Source organism: Excalfactoria chinensis, chromosome 1 (assembly GCF_039878825.1).
Source record: "Excalfactoria chinensis isolate bCotChi1 chromosome 1, bCotChi1.hap2, whole genome shotgun sequence".
NCBI classification, from domain to species: Eukaryota; Metazoa; Chordata; class Aves; order Galliformes; family Phasianidae; genus Excalfactoria; species Excalfactoria chinensis.
In genome coordinates this window covers 58,629,337-58,646,386 of record NC_092825.1, presented here as the reverse complement: position 1 = coordinate 58,646,386, position 17,050 = coordinate 58,629,337, and the positions used below count along the sequence as shown (strand labels likewise).

General features: G+C 43.3%; 2 protein-coding genes across 2 annotated transcripts in view; one reads left to right on the top strand and one right to left on the bottom strand.

Annotated features, from left to right (window-relative positions):
• The window catches only part of BCL2L13 (BCL2 like 13), a 40,365-nt gene extending 33,926 nt beyond the window's left edge, over positions 1–6,439 (bottom strand). The window contains exons 1-2 of the mRNA XM_072326711.1: positions 6,250–6,439; positions 1,357–1,543 (exon numbers count right to left, since the gene is read on the bottom strand). Coding sequence (XP_072182812.1) covers positions 1,357–1,477 — 121 coding nt within the window. The 5' untranslated portion in view covers positions 1,478–1,543; positions 6,250–6,439. The remainder of the gene's footprint in view (positions 1–1,356; positions 1,544–6,249) is intronic.
• ATP6V1E1 (ATPase H+ transporting V1 subunit E1) lies at positions 6,418–16,176 on the top strand. The gene is made up of 9 exons (XM_072326712.1): positions 6,418–7,009; positions 8,817–8,882; positions 9,829–9,938; positions 10,403–10,469; positions 12,212–12,301; positions 13,539–13,607; positions 14,043–14,137; positions 14,921–15,008; positions 15,545–16,176. The coding sequence occupies exons 1-9, from the start codon at positions 6,977–6,979 to the stop codon at positions 15,605–15,607; spliced, it is 681 nt and encodes a 226-aa protein (XP_072182813.1). The 5' UTR covers positions 6,418–6,976; the 3' UTR covers positions 15,608–16,176.
• Positions 16,177–17,050: the final 874 nt, after the last annotated feature.

Sequence of the window (17,050 nt, the reverse complement as noted above, 5' to 3'; positions counted from 1 at the left end):
TACTTTAAAAGTCTCATTAACTGATCAGAAAAACTGTATTTAAGCGTTTGTAGCTTCCTCTCTATGCAGTTTTAATACCGATCTTGACTTCAAATATTTATTAGTGGTTTCAGTACTAACAAACCGTTTGGTTTCCTCCCCATTTCCAAAGGGAACTAGAACCAAATTATAGAAAGAAATCTTTAAGACTATGTTTCCTTTCTGAACTTTTCATTTATAGATTTAGACTCTTCCACGCTGCAGTTCTGTACTTACTTGACATACTACCAGTTATAGAAGCTATCCCAGATGGGTTATTCAGTATGAGTCGCTATTCCTAAAATAACCCCTTTTTCCAGCAAATAGGTTTGTGAAACAGCATATTGGCATGAAGGTGTCTCTCCATTCATGGGCTGCAGACACAGTCACAATGGAAGAAACAGACACATCTCACATATACAAAGCTTATTTTTACACACATAACCAGCATATGTTACAGAGCCAAACTGATACCACTATTTCTGCCTTAACTCCGATGCTCTCTTTTCTCTTCAAGCATTTCTCAATTCCGACAGGTAACTTCAGTAAGTAACAGAGTAGATATTTTCAAATGTTTGCTCAATATTTTTCTTTAAATGTGGCTTCATCAGGACTTCTGAAGGAACAGATACATCACAAAGAACAGCAAAAAAATCTGGATACACAATGCTGTTTAAACGTTTGCCAACACAAGATAAAGGAAGCTTCACAACCTAGAACATGAAAGGCAATCTGTCAAACTTATTTGATTCTGCTTCACCTCCTGTACATATATAAACTTGTTCTGGAAGAAACATCTGACTCCATGCAGTCCTCGGCTTCTTAAAAATAAACGAATAAGTAGACGCAGTGTAGGCCAGATTAAGTCTCACATCCCTACACTGCCACTGACTGACAACAACAGAAGTGTTAACATAACTGGGCAAAACTATTTAGTACATGAGATTGCTTAAGTCACCACTCAGGCTTTATGCAAGTAAACACCTCCTCACCCCTCATTAATTCTACTTGTTTTCCCAAAAAGCAAGCATGGCCTGAGATTCCCAACACTGCTCAACAACGGTAACACAAATCTATCCTTCCTAACCTGAAGACAGCTAATAAAACTTTTTTTTTACCTTCATAAATGCCAGTCAGCCCTGGCCTAGCTCAAAGTAAAACAGTAAACTGAACAAAACAACTCTGTTCCGATCAGAACCTCCTACTGCTCACTTTATTATTCATTTAAGTGAGAGACGGACAACACAAAACAGGCTGACATTCTGCATACATGCATAAATAGCTCAAGTGCTAATTGCAAAAACAGTTGTATATGTCAATAGGCACGTGAAATATTACCTTGAGTTGAAGCAGGAGGATGCTCCTGTGGCTTTTCTTGTGATAAGAGCCCCAGGTAGCTGAGAACTACGTATTTTGTTTCATAGTGAAATCCTACAGGCACAGCAGTAGAGGACGCCATCGGGTTGGCTTGCAACGTGTCAGTGCTCTTATTGGGCACGGAGGGTTTTCTCTGGGTTACTGAACACTGTAAGGAAAGAGGAGAGTGGTTTGTTTTTCTTTTCTTTTTTTATAAAGTTGCAATAGGTCATGAACTCATACATAACAGAATTATGTAACAATCATAAAGTAATATCCAGAGTTTTGCCTTTATATCCTATGCATTCTTATTTTAATAAAAACTATGCAGAGTAAAACCAAATGCCTTCAAGTCTAGTGCTCTGACCGCAGTTAGCAGTGGAATTTCTCACTCCTGCCTGGCATACATACTCTCACATTAAAGCAAATTGAAGAGTTCCTCACCACGTATCTGCCTCCTAATACCTCCCAACCCAACCACATACAAAAACACAGGCGTAGTCATGCAAAGAGGTTTGAAGGTCTCTGAAGACTCAGTTAACTGCAGTTAGAGATAAAAAGGACAACTTCAGAGGAAACTCCCTTCCCCTAAGCCTCACAAGGGTATTTTCCTCACTCTTTGCTTTCTCAGATTCTATATTACGAGGCAAAAAAGAAATGATCGCAGGAAAAGAGAGAACTGTCTCAACCACAGTTGTCTCAACCTCATTTTACTGTTCCAACAGCAATGGAAAACACACGGTCAACACAGAAAACTCTATGTTCATTGCTGGGATTGGAAGAACAGATGGCCGTGTGTCCTGGATTTCTCACCAGACAATAATACTCATAAAATAGAAATCTGTATCTAACAGCAACATCTGGTCAAAGAATGACCTTATTTCACTATTGGTATAGTTGCTTCTTCAAACACCCAAATAAGAACAGCGGGAAAAGCTGGGGGAAATAGAAATTAGAAACAGTCATCAGTGACAAGGAAAAATTAAATAAATCCCAAAAGACAACATGTAAGTGAGGAAAAAGCAACACAGCAGATTGAAACAAAGTGTCAGACTAACCAACATGTTCTAGCATTTTATGTAAGGAACAGCCTGGATAACTACTTCCAATCAAGCTGATAAACCCAACAGCAACAAGAGCTTTCAAATGAATTTTCAACATCAAGCTCTCCATCACTTCAAAGAGTCACTCCAAGATAAGCAGCAGCTCACACCTGGCCATCAGAATGGATGCCCAATTGGAAGGCCAACAGAAACGCTCACACTACAGAACAGGAACGTAACAGATACTGAAGGAGTTTGAGAATTTACAATTTACAACCACACTTCAGAGTGTGGTTATGTTTAGAAGAAATATTCAAGCCAAGTTTAAAACCTAAAGCTGTAACGGGAAAAAGAGTTGGTGGAAAATCGGCTAAGAGTTCCTTCTTTAAACTGTAAGAACTCCACCTTATGCAATTTGTTCATTATTGTAAAGAGAGGAGGATACTTTCCTGAAGACTACATTCTGGGAGGCAATTCCTCTTCTCGTGTATTTCAAATTCTTGAAATCCTTTACCAGAAACATTCACTTGAGTCTTCGCTACAGCTAGGACTGAAACAGCGATTTACACAGGAAGAATCAATGTCAAAAACTCAAGAAAACACTTGACATATCATGCTTCAGAAACGCAAGAAGTTACAGCAAAGGATAAACATGACTTTTCTACGATACGCAGCTACCCTTCAGCCAATATCACAAACTGAGCTTTTAATAAACACAAGAGATTTGGAAAGAAATACTCAGGAGACTTCAGGATCATTAACAATAGATGTATTCCTCAGGCCAGATCCCCAGCTGCAACCTCTGCGTCACCAGATGTGAAAGATGCCATTCACCAAAAAGCAAAAGCATCTCAATATGTTTCAGTTTTGTTTTGCTCACAGAGATCCACAGTCCTGAAACTAAAGCGTTCCCTGCAGTGCCTACACAGTGAATGGGAGCCCTTCAAGCCAACCTGTACAGACCTGTCCAGAAAGAATCAGCCTGATGGGTGGTCTACAAAAATCCAGACACTGTGATGCATACCAAAGACCGGCTCTGAACGTATCATAAATATTAGCCTTTAAAACTGATTTTCAGAGAAAATGAAAGGGAAGAAGAAAAAATTGTGTTGAAACAGAAATGAGACCCTATACCAGCACAGTGATCCACATGCAGCAGTGAGGCCTAGCTCATGAACATTGAAGCATGCTTAGCTCAGCACCTCTGGAGGGGGTGGAGGGAAGAGAGTCAGAGTCACAGCTTGTTTAAACAGTGGCCAATATTTCCCTGGGAAAGCAATGGACAGAAAACAACTTCAACTGAGAAAAAGTAACCCCTTGGGCAAATGTATTTTGCGAGGTAGTTGTATACTGAATGACAAGGTGCAGTTAGGAACTTGAACGGAAGGACTATCTTAAGCTTCACAAAAAAGAACATCAGACTGGAATCATGCTTCAATAAAATCACTCACTGGTCTTCCTTCCAGAGAACACCATAACCAAATTACTCATGTTCAATTACTAACTATTGTTTTTGTTTTCAAAAAGACACAAATACTGGCTCGGATACTGTAAGTACTGCAGAAAAGACCATTTTTCAGGAATGAGTGGGATTAGAAAAGGACACACAGCTTGAACGGCCAGATCAGAGGGAGGAGAGCTTTCCACTAGAGGAGCAAGATGTAAAAGAAGCCAGAAATGATTTAAGAGAATAAGACAAAAATCTTGCCTGGGAGATGTAGTGGATCAGAGGAAACAAGGCATTGCAGGAATACGCAGCCCTTCAAAACATGAGCAAGGAGGTCATTTCTGGTTCAGCAAATTTATGTACTGCTTCTTCAAAAACTAAGGAGACCACAATGAGGCGATATTTTTTTTCTGCAGGAAGTAATTCACAAGATCTCTAATTCTGCACCCTTGGGGAAGAAAAACCTACCCCTGGACAAGCCGTTGCTGCCCTTTATTCCTCTAACCAACCAATGCTGCTTGTTCTATGTGGGCTGAGCCGTTCAACTGACCTGAACACGGCAGCCCTACTCAGTCTGGCATTTCCTCAAGCAATCTGTCATGTCCTAATCCACAGAAGAGTTACATGTTAGTTAAAGGGCGATGCAAATCTACCCATGAACACGGCCAACATAATCCCTTAGAGAGGGGACTCGGCCATATTTCAGTCCTCCCATGAAAAATCCCAGTGTGCCTCTAGCCACGTTTGCTACACACCATTCAAAAGCCAAAATGCAGCGATACTGCACAGCAGAACAACTCAGCAGCTGCTGCCGAGGGCTGCCGCACATCTGACTGCTGCACATCACAGACATGCCGTGTGCATGTGGAGCTGTAGCCTTGCAAACTATTTTGCTGTATGCTTATATAAATAACAGGTGATCAATACCTCGACCAATTTCTGCGTAACATGCTAAAAACAGATCCAGAACCAAGAGCACAGTACAGACTGCTGTATTTTTAAGACTAAGGCCCCAGCAATGACAGTACCTAAGTCTTGCTCGAAAAGAGTCATTCCAAGATTCGAAGTAAGTTGTCAGGCTTCACTTACCAGCTACAATCTCACCTCAGTAAAGTTCCTGCCGTTGGGGAATTATTTCAAAGTACACATGGTCTCAGTCGGCAACTGCTGAGCCGAGCACAGACACTGAGATTTAGAGAGGCTACAAACCTGCAGCACTGGAGTTCAAGTCACTTTAAGGAAGCTCACGGGTTTGGTCTATCTCTCTGTGACAGGTAACTGCTCCCAGCTTTAGCAGTTGGCCACACGTGTCTCTAACTCACAGCCTCACATTTACACGGGAGTTGCTTTTCAGACATACCCAGCGGTGAGGAGCTGCTTGCAAGACGTGCAGCTACAAATCCACAACCTTCGCCAACTTCATGGAAACCAGCCAGCGCTCCACCACCTCGCCAGAAGGGCTGAGTAGGGGACTGGGATGAGATACGTGCGCGGACTGGTCCAACCCTGCAGCAGTTTGCCTCATAAACACCTCCCCTAGCAGGCAGGGCCTCCACAGCACCTGGCTGCGGGCTGGCTGGCAGACAAACTCCTCGTCCTACTTTTCCAAGAGTACATGACTAAGAGATTGCTTTCAATAAGCTGAGAACTACTGAGTCCAAACACGCCGATCCCAACTGGAGATGAATCAATGCTGTATCCATTACTGGTCCCCAGTGTCACGTAATGGATAGTAGCACTGGGAAGCGTGACGGCCATGTACCTGGGCGGTGGTTTTGGTTGACCTTAGAAGGAGCTGTAATTAAGTGTGCATGTTAGGCACGACGTTTGATTGCTCTTTAGAAAGAAAACCAAGACCTGTGCGGGCTGTCCTCTGAAAAGCTTCTGTTTTCAGAGCTGTCAGCCACCTGTCAAGCCACTTCTGCACAGCTTTGCTAACGGGTGAGGATCGCTGTTCCTATCGCTCCCCACCGGCCCCTCGGCCCGAAGGCACCCACAGCACCACAAAACGGGGTCGGAGCAGCCGCGCGGCTCTGCGGGAGCGCAGCGTAAGCCACTCCGTTACTACGGCGATGAATGAGATATTTATATCCCGGCAGCACGGAGCCGGGATGAGTCAGGAGGCGGCGGGCCGCACTCCGCAGCCCTCATCCCGCACGCTCGCCGGGTGCGGGGCCAGGTGCGGGCGCGCATCCATCCCCCCGCGGCCGCTTCTCCTCCCGCCGCCCTTCAGCGGCCGCAGCCCGACGGCCGCCAGGGGCGCGCCCGCCCCCTCCCCCCACCCGCACGCCTCCCGGCCGGCGGGGGGCGCAGAAAATAACGAAATAAACCGGCGCACGGACGTCGCCCGCCTCCCCCCACCCCGCAACCCCGGCCCTTCCTCACCTGCGGCCGCCGCCGAAGGGCGGGGAGGAGGAAGAGGGGAGGGAGAGGGGCAGGCCGGGCGGGGCGAGCAGCGGCGCTGAGCCGGGCCGGGCCGCAGCCGCCGGGGGTGGTGGGCGCGCGCGCGCGCACCGGGCAGAGCTCGCTCTGCCCTAATTTGCCGCCGCCGCCGCCATGATGGAGGGGCGGGGGGAGGCGGTGCGTCACCGCCGTGTCACCGCCCGCCGCCGCCGCAAGGGCGAGGAGGCCGGGAAAGGCGTGGTTCGGTTGGGGAAGTAGGAACAAGCGGCGCGGGTAGCGGCGATGCTGTGGGGGAAGTTAGCGCGTAACCAACAGCTGCCGTGTGTGTTTGTTTGTTTGTTTGTCTGAGTAAACGCAGCTGCAGAAGGGCAGGAGGAGCTCCCCGCCTGTCAGCGTGAAGCGCTACGCGCGCCAAGCCGTGCCATAAACCAGCAGCGGTCGCAAAGCTCCAAACAACCGGACACCCACCGGCTGCCCGCCAGAACAGCCCAGCGCCGCCGCAAGATGGCAGCCTGCCTCACGCCATGCCCCGCCCTCGGTGACGTCACGAAAACACAGGCTCCTATTGGTCGGGAGGGGAGAGTGGGCGGGGCGCGGTGACACAGCGGCAGCTGTGACCCGAACCGGATTTGATTCCGCCCGTGCTCCCCGCCGGCTCCCACCGCCGCTCCTCGGGCTCCAAGCGCCTTCCTTCGCGCCCGCCGCCGCCATGGCGCTCAGCGATGCCGACGTACAGAAGCAGGTAGGGCTCGGCTCGGCTCGGCTCGGCGGGTTGGGGGTAGTGGTGGCGGCGGCGGAACAGCGGCCTGTAGGCTGTAGCTGGGTTCTCTCTGAAGCCGGCCCGGGTGTGCTGCTGTCTTCAGCGCGTAACTGTGCCTTGAGGCTGATAAATACGTTGCCCTTGTATAAGCACTGCTGTTTAGCTGTGCTTATTCGAGCTAGCTGGAACTGAGCGCTTCTCTGTCCTTTTCACTTCTGTACCTTCAAGCACAGTGGTGCAAGCCGGGCTGCTTCTGCAATGGAAACTTACAAGGCTGAAGTCTGAACATTGGACGTTTCTTTCTGAGCCAGAGCGCTGTGTCCTTATTGACAGTAAATAGTGCCCCTGCCTAGAGTCCTGCCCGGCACCAGGTTGGGCGCTGTGTGTGCAGTTAGCAGCTGCACAGATCCAGCCAGCACCGGTCCTGCAGGCAGCGGGCGGACCTGGCAGCTCCTGAGTGTGCTCTGCATCATGAGCGCTTTGTGTCTCACATTCTCATTCAGTAAACATAGTCTCTTGGCAGGGAAGCATCACATTGAAAGTAAAATCAGTGGGTTGCTTTTCTCCAAAAGGAGAATTGCTGCACTGCGTTCTCTCTGGTTTTATTCTCTTTCCTTCTGACCTCGTGTTGGCCTTGCTCAACTTGAGCATAGACTTCAAAGCCAGGCTGGATGTGGCTCTGGGCAGCCTGGTCTGGTGGTTGGCGACCCTGCACATAGCAGGGGGATTGAAACTGGATCATCCTTGTGGTCCTTTTTCAACCCAGGCCATTCTGTGGTTCTGTGATAGACTTCATGGGTTAGTCTGGGCTTTGTGGATATGTGAAACACACAGTGTCAGTGGACTTTCACACCTATAACTTTTGTATTACACTACTGAACATAACTAGGGTGATCTTGTTGACTGGAAAAAAGCAGTGCACAGTGGTTCTGCCTACACATAAATCCTGGCATGAATTTGCCTGCTGGGCATCTGAACTCTTAACTACTTGCCACGATGCTTTCAACAATTTTCACATTGAAAATCATCTGTAAGTAAGAGATTTTTCTCAATAATATACTTGCTTTCTTTTGGCAGTGATGTTTAGTTCTTCTGTCTTACCTTGCTAGTCACGTGTAGTTAAAGCCATCCTGACATCTAGGACTTCCCATAGAAAGGATAATAATTTTCGTCAATACAAGGCTGTTCGCTGAATACATGTCCATGTTTTATCCGCCTCTCTCATCCTCTCTTTAATACAAGCAGAACTAAAGCTTAATTCAATCAGCCATCCAAGTCAGGCAAGCAGGATAAGACATTGACATTGTATGTGGACTTGCAATCCCGAGTGCTGCAAAGCAGAATTGAAATAAAAATGGTTGACTTCATTTTGAGGATGTAGAAACCTGTTCATTTCTTCCACAGCGTATGCCTAAAATCTTCCGCTTTCCTTTTACCATCTGTTTTTTCACGTATATGGCAGTTTGATTGGGCAATGATTCCTTATAGTCTGCTCTAGATTTGAACCAAAACTTAAACCTGGTCACAAAATGGTGTAAAATAAACAAGCAGAACTTAATACAATTGGATTGTATGTCTTTGAGCTGCTGGTCCTGTAAAGCAGTTTCAAAAAGTATCTTACATTTGAATATGATAGTGCATGCATACCAGTCTCTAAACGTCTTGTCGTGTGCTTGCTGTGGTCTCTGTCAGCAGGGTTCATTCAGGTGCCATCTGTGCCTTTCTGAAGGATACGCTTCTCATCAAAATCCTTTCTAACAGAAGATACCTTTTCTCTCTCTCATTGCAGATCAAGCACATGATGGCTTTCATTGAGCAGGAAGCCAATGAAAAGGCTGAAGAAATAGATGCAAAGGTAAAAGTGGAAGTTCAATGTCAGTAAGCGCAAAAGGGGAACTGCTTCTGATATCCTAGTTTGATAGTTGCACTCAGAGCAGCCCTAAGAAACTTTTCTGTAGTTCCCTTAAGAATTATTGTATGACAAAAATGATGCTACCAAATGCAGTTTATGTTTCTTATCTGTTTACAAAGGTAACTCAGTTGGAGCTGTTCTTTTGCCCAGGTTTCTTAGCAGTTCTTGGATATGAATAAATTCACATTTTCGTTCACTTATACATTTATGCAAACAGGAGAGCTGAATAGCAATGTGAACAGACTGGAGTAAGTGGAACGCTTTCCCCAGCTCTTCTACATAACTTGACAACACAAAGAATTGAGGAAATTTCCTGCATAATTTAGACTTCTGCTAAGATTTCTTGTAGCAAGCTGTTCCTTTCTTACTCTGAATTTGGCTTGGCTTCCAGTGTATGCTAGGCTTAGACGTCAGTAGGAAATCAAAGCAAGGATGTTTGTGATCGAGCTTGCAAGGAAAAAGGGGGAAAAAAAAAATATGGAAGTTAACTATTTGAATTACCTTGGTGAAAGCTGGTTTGTAAACAGGTTTGTAACTGTACTAAGCCTGTGTAGCTACCTACAGACTCAGTTGTAGATGTGTGTTAGTAAGTATACAGGGGAACAAAAGCATACATTTATATTTAAGTATACATTTATGTTTAAGGCATGGGTTGAATTATTTGTAGAATTCTGGCATTCTCACACATATACTGATGAAATAAACTGTATCTTAGTAAGGTTCTCTTTGACTCGAGTATTGGTTGAGTATTGATGTTTTGTTTATAGGGAGCCATAATTTACATGATCCTAGTTTATCTGCGAACGTGTTCTTAACGCGTGGCCATTTCATTTGATTCTTATAGCCCGTAGAATCAATTTACACTTCAGTTCTGTAATTTTTACTATAGGCCGAAGAAGAATTCAACATTGAGAAGGGTCGCCTTGTTCAGACGCAGAGGCTGAAGATCATGGAGTATTATGAAAAGAAAGAGAAACAAATTGAGCAGCAAAAGAAAATGTAAGTTGCTTAGGCTAGGTGGTTGGCTTCAGAGCCTGAGCTCTCCTCTTATTACTGATTTTCTCTGAAGCTCTGGTAAGTGGACAAATTGCAGCTTAATGTAGTGAGTTCTAATTGCGAATTTCTAATTTTTCTGAGCATTTAATTATCAATGGTGAGCAGCAATTGTGTAATTGGTTGGAGGTTTGGTGGAAAAAATCTATTTTGGTTTTTCATGTATGTCTAAAGGTGCAGCTTGGACTGTTACTGCGGCACAAATGATTGTGTCAGGCTTAGTTTTGGTGGGTCTTTGCTGAACAATGGGGTTCTGCATTGTAATCATTTACACGAGTTCAGGCACAGGTTAAATATTTAAGCAGCACTGTTTTACTGCTACTTTTAAATGTATACAGTTAAGTGTTGTAGTTTTTCTGTCTGTACTCAAAGCCTGATGGGCTGATTCAGTTTTATCATGCAACTTGCAGTCAGATGTCCAACCTGATGAATCAGGCAAGACTGAAGGTCCTCAAAGCAAGGGATGACCTTATTTCTGTGAGTATGTCTGCAGTAAACATGCCAAGGTTTGATCCCATGTTGGGAAATGAGCTTCTTTCTCTGAAATAAAATATGGTTTGTGATTGAGTAATGTTTGCATCTACATACGGAGGTGGCTTTCCCAGGTAAACTGAAAAGTCACTGATGATGATGATCCAGCTTTTTACTAATCTGCTTTAGCTTGTTTTCACAGTTTCTATTGCCTCTTATTCTAAAAGGGAAACAGCTCTCTGCTGGGAGCATTACAGGCATCTGTTTTATCTACTGTTGGGACAATAGCTGATTTCTTTTAAGGACTCGAAAGGACTCTCTTTTACAGACCGTAGAGCTTTGAAGTTCTGTTTGCTGCCATTAAGGTTGGTGTGGCTTAATGCGCTGTTTTCCAGTTTGTTTTTTCTCTCATCCTTAGTAAATGGAAAAGTTTGCTTCTTTTTCTGCTAAGTAAGTAACCGGTCTCTGTGTGGATGTGTAGGGTGAGTGATCATTTACCAAGGCGGGCTGCTGTTTAGTGTCTCTGTGCAAGGTATCCTTATTTTGCTCATCGTGCAGCCTGAAGTTACTTACCACCACTTTTCTCATCCCATCTCCAACAGTTGGAGCGTTCTGTGTTCTAGCTAGGTGGTGCTGTTGAGCTGTAGGATAAGCAGGTCAAATGTAAAACGTTTGGTAATGTTTGAGTCGACGCTGCTATGAAAAAGGAGAGTTAGCAGAAGAAAAGAGCTAGTTTCAAGTTTTTGATTGTACTGACAGTGAGTAGGAAGGGGGCGGCTAAAGAACTAGCTGTATTGTGTCTCTGCTGGGTAATCTCTTCCTCATGTATCAGCTGACTCAGTCTCATGCTTCTGAGTAATACATAACGCTCTTCCTCATTTAAAGCCCTTTAGAGTCACAAGCTAGTTGTTCTTCCTTCCCTTATTGGCTCTTTACTCTTCTTCACGAAGAACAAAGTTGATCCCTTCCAGAAATGCTGTGTTACTCTAGAGGCGGTAGTGTTAACTGTATTTTGACCACGATGTTGAATTGCGATAGTCTTATGCTTTACAACTGACTGCATTAAAGTGCACTTTTCTACTAAACACTGTAAGGCAGAACAGTAGGGAAGGTTTTGTACCCAATCATACGGTTGCTTCTTCTGAAGTAATTATAGGAATGGTTCAGTTCTAGGAGCTGACTTTGAGTTGAATCTTAAAGAAATGTGATCGATCTCTTCTGATACTGACCTACAGAACAAAGACATTCGAGAGCATCTACTCTGAATTAAAAATAAGCTTTGACTTTTGATTTTTCAACTCACTGGTTACAAAATTTGTGTGGGTTATTTTTTTAATGTTTGATAAAAATATAGGTTAGACTTCTTTGCTTGATCACAAAGCTGGAAAAAATAGTGATTTGGGCAACTTTATTAGTTTAGATTAGACAACAAGTTATAACTTACGCAGGTGCTGTGTGAATTAATATGAATACCATCCTTTTACTACCAAGGTTTCTTTTTCGTGGAAAAAAAGAGCTGCTTCTGGTTATACTGGGTTCAGATCAGGGCAGAGAGTGGGGAACTGTTTGGGAAGGATGTTGTGCCATGCACATAGATGAAGGTCTAGCTTGGATGAACACCAGCTGGAGTGTACATTTATGTGTTGGCAGGGTGTGATAGCTATAATAGGAGTACAGAAAGTTGGTAGGCATGAAACCAAATGCCAAACAGATGGGCTCTGCTGATCTGATTTTTCTTCTGAATGCAGGATTTGCTGAATGAGGCCAAGCTAAGACTTGCCAGGGTGGTGAAGGATACTGCCAGGTACCAAATACTGCTGGATGGACTAGTTCTACAGGTATATATTTAAATCATAGCAAATAAATGACTGCAGCTCTGTTCGCTTAGGTGTCTTTCTTCAAATGAAACCAACTCTAGAGGTTACAGTTGGATACAGCTACTATAGATCAAACGTTGCTGGATGATCTTTGAGTTTTAAACATCACTTCTGCTATATCTTTTGATCTTAGATTCTGAACAGGTACAGCTGTAGTTTATTCTGAAGTGTAAAATATAGTATACCAGGCATCTGGCTCCCGTTATAGGAATGATTGCAGATGTGCATGCATAAATTGTATGTAATGTGCATGTCTAGGATCCATGCTTTAAGCTTTTGTGGTAATTAGCTGAAATGAACCACTCAGATGAAGCTTTGGGTAAAGCTGTTTCTTCAAGCCTAGAAGTCAGTAGTTACCTGCAAAGCTAGTCCTGGCTTTGATGTACTCACTGCAGTATTGTATACGTTTGTGACACATGCAAAGCATGAAACTAAATTTTGCTTTACCTACAATACGATCTTCTAGCTCCCGAACTTATATGCTAAAAATGTAGAAGTGTTGACCAAGGTCACTTGTGCAGCCACTAGTGCCACCATCTGGTGTGAATTAGTCCTTTTGCCATAAACTGAGAGAAACCGGCCACAAACTTTCCTGTCTGCAGCTTAATGGCAGAGTGCTTTTAATAGTCTTCCCAGCTGGTGCTTCCAGTTCCCTGTTTTTGTTTCCATGCCACATTTAGCTGTGTATGAAACAAACCTGTCTTACTTGTTCAAAGTAGCCACGTCCATCTTGATTTGTTAGATTGATCTGCTGAAGGATCAGTAGTCATGTATTAATACAGGCACTACAAGGCAGGAGATACAGGAACTGAACTGAAACGACAACATGTCTTCTTCAGGACCTGCACAGGAAAATGACAGTTTGCTCAGTTTGATTGGACAGTGGTCAACCTTTTATAATCATGTATACTATCTGGGCAACTCAATCTTATGGTATGCACGTTTAGTTGCATTTGAGTTCCAAACTTTAGGCCAACAGGGAGCACATCTGTAGTTAAAAGCTTTCCTGGATGTCATTGCCACCTTCTCAGAGTTACCTGCATAGGGTGAGCTTAGAAGGAAAGTACTTGTTGGGACAGGCTAGCGTTGTCAGATCTTGTTTTTCAAATAGATCAGCTCCTTTCTTATTTGGGGGTTAAATAATTCTGGGACAATTAAAATGACAATTTTCTGATACTGTGGTGATTATCTTGTGCAGGGATTCTACCAGCTGCTTGAGCCTAGAATAGTTGTCCGGTGCAGGAAACAAGATCTCCCTATGGTTAAGGTAAGACACCACCAGTGGTATGACTGTATCCTTGCTCATGAAGGCTGAGACCTGGCTGAAAGTATTTGCTGCTCAGATCCCATATGTGTGACATGAAAACAAGCAAGCATGCCATTAAGCTGCACTTCTGCTGCAGTTACAGTGTAAGAGGAAAAAGTGAAGAGCGAAAAGGACCCCATAATAAATGAATATACATTTCAAGTTGGGTATCATTTCCTTGCTTGGGTGTTACCTGGGAAACTACAGACCACTACAACAATAGTAATAATAATAATAATTGTTCTTGGCTCAAAAGCTGTACTGATTGCCTAATTAGAAAACAAAACAAAACACCTCAATCCCTTCTTTTTTTTCTTTAACTCCGAATGAATAAGCAACCAGATCCTAATGGTGTGCATTTACCCATGTTAATTGGATGCTTATCTTGTGTCCTAGGCTGCTGTACAGAAGAGCATTCCTATCTACAAAAATGCCACAAAAAGGGATGTGGATATTCACATTGACCAAGACAACTTCCTGCCAGAGGAAATGTAAGGAAAATGGGAGTCTTTTTTGTTTTTTTACTGAGCCCAAACTTAATACAGCTATTGGAACAACCTTAGAAAGTGATGAGTGTAACATCCCTGCAGTGTCTACTGCTGTTCTAGTGGATCAGAACTATTAATAAAAGCTTCCTGCTACCTCAAGCCTGTTGCACAGTACTGAAGTGTAGAATAACTGTATGTAGAAGCTTGATTAACTGTTGGCCTTTTAGAGTGGGAGTATGCAAGTGTAGCCAGGAAGCAGACTGAGTCCTAAGGTGGAAGGCATAGTGCTGCAGGATAATGACACATGTAGTTTGTGTTTGTTAGGCCTGCTAGGCTTTATTTCCATAGATAATTATAATTAACATGGAACAGAGCTGCCTATTCTGAAAATCACTGATCATTTTATGTATGAACAAGCAAACAGAACTTCAGGTACTCTTCTTCACTTTCCCAAACCTGCAAGCACGTTATTAATAATAAAATACAAAGTCTGAAACTGTTTTGAAGTGCCAAATTTCATAGCGCTTGCTTGTATTTACATCACGCTAATGAGTATCGTTGTATGTAGCTGTGTGCTCAGTTGCTGTGAAGATGCTTTGCTCTACTACTTCACTGCATCACTTTGTGTTGATTCTTAATAAGTCATGATCAAAAAATGATTGTTTACAACAGAAAGTTACCTATACCTCTGGCTCACTAATAAGTGCACCTTTGGGATAATATCTTTGCCACGTTATATCTTTGGGATACGTCCTGGATTTCATGCCTTTTATTTTTCCTTTCTAGTTCTGGAGGTGTTGAAATCTACAATAGTGACGGTAAAATTAAGGTTTCTAATACCCTGGAAAGTCGGCTGGATCTCGTAGCCCAGCAGGTGAGTTTCTCTCACAGCTAAAGTGAGAAGAGGAATAATTAACTGGTGTTGTCTTGTAATTAAATCCTAATATTGTGTGGGTTCAGATTTCAGCGTGGATAACAAGAAGCTGTTTTTTTGAAGGGAAACATGATTACTTATTGCTTGTACAATAAGTACAAACATGGCTTTTCCCCAAAGATATACTTTTCGGATTAAGCATGAGCATAAAACTCAGGAAGAGATGGTATTGAGAGGCTTCTGTAGACAAGATGTTGGTATACTGAGGTTCACTTTATTTATTGAAGCTAGCTTCAGTATGAGAAGCTTTCAGATGCTGTTATATCCTAGTGGACATACTAGCTGTGACATCTCTTCCTCTTGCTGCAGTATAAGCAATCCTTTGTCTACAGGCTAGCAGGCAATATGAAAGCTTCAGGAAGCTCAGTTGAATTGCCTTCTTAGTTTTGAAGACTAACCTAGCTATCGCACAATTCCTGTAGTGGGTAATGCTCAGCAATTGTGTTGCATATAACTGATGTACCCTTTCTCAACAGATGATGCCAGAAATCAGAGTGGCTCTCTTTGGTGCTAATGCCAACAGGAAATTTTTGGACTAAACCTCTATAATAATAAAAGGTGGGATCTGTTCCACTGCCATACTGAGGGAATGCAAAAGCATCTGCTAATTTAAAATCTCAAAATGTAACGTTACTGTGTCATCCAATCACTTCTTCAATGGAATGATTTTGCGTACCTGCTGTGCTTAGCCTCTCCACTTGTGGTTAGAATGTATAGCTTAAAGGATGTGAAGACGTGTATGTGCATCCAGGGGTGACACTAGAAGATGGAGGCTTTTGGGCTCTTTGCTTTCCTTGCACTGTTGTGGCTCTGTAAAGACAAGTGGTCCATTTATGGTCGCTCATTTTACTTTGGCCACATTTCTCTCAAGTTGTCTAATCTGTGATGTAAATTACCTTGCTGCCCATGGGATTGTCCCCTTTCAGTTAAGGTCTCCAGTGTTATAGAGGGCATGCATTCCTTCCCAGGGTTAGTAGCTCAGTTCTTGTTACTTGGTCAGGCAGTTTTCTGTTCTGTATATGTGATTTTAAAGACAAACAACAACAACAAAAAGCCTGAGCCTGTAAAACACTATTTATTAAAATAAAAATGTGTGTGTGTATATGGAGTTGCTTGTGGCTTCTCTCTGGATGATTGGCAGCAACCTTTGAAAAGTGACCTTGTGTATATGAGGATTTACTGCTTGGGGGTTCTGTGTAAACGCTGTTCTGTGAAGCTAGATTTCAAGTATATGGAGTACTCTAAGGCTAATTGATTAAATAATATGGGATTTATAGGCAAGCCTTTTGCATAATAGTCTGGTAAGAGCTTGATTTTTCTTCAAAGTGAGCCAATAGTTTTGCTATTTGATCCTTCAGATCTTTTTCACAAGAGAGTAACACCCCTGCACTACTGAGATATAACTATCTATTGCCAGTTACAGATTTCTTGCTTCCGTGCAAAAATCCAAACCATGCTCCTGTAGTAATTATGTTTGAGGACTTCAGGAACAGCAGCTGCGTGTTACAACTATTCCGTTAACTTAACCTTTAACACCTTACACATTGAAGTAACACAACTGTGTTCACTTCCTAACCTGTTAGGCTTTGCTAACGCTTACTCATTCTTTCCTTCTGCAGGGCTGGCTGGTATTGTCTCCACCTCCTATGTTGTAGGACAGAAAGTTTCTTTAGGTGACTTGCCACACTGAAAAGCCTCTGCTGGAGTACCTCACTCCTCAACTAGTGTTTAGTTGTGAGGCTTACTGCCTGGGAATAAGAAACAGCCCAAATTACAGCTTGGATGTTTTTGATGTCTTTTTCTCTAGGTACTGCAATGCTTCAGGAGTAGAAGGGATTCTGTGTTGTACCATGAAGAATACTTGTCAGGGTTGCAGCAACGCTGCATTGTGCAGTACTTTTAACCTGAGGCCCTTTCCTCTCAAGCTGAGGGGCATGCAAAGTAATGTACATGTAAAGTACTCTTTAAAATTCTAATTTATT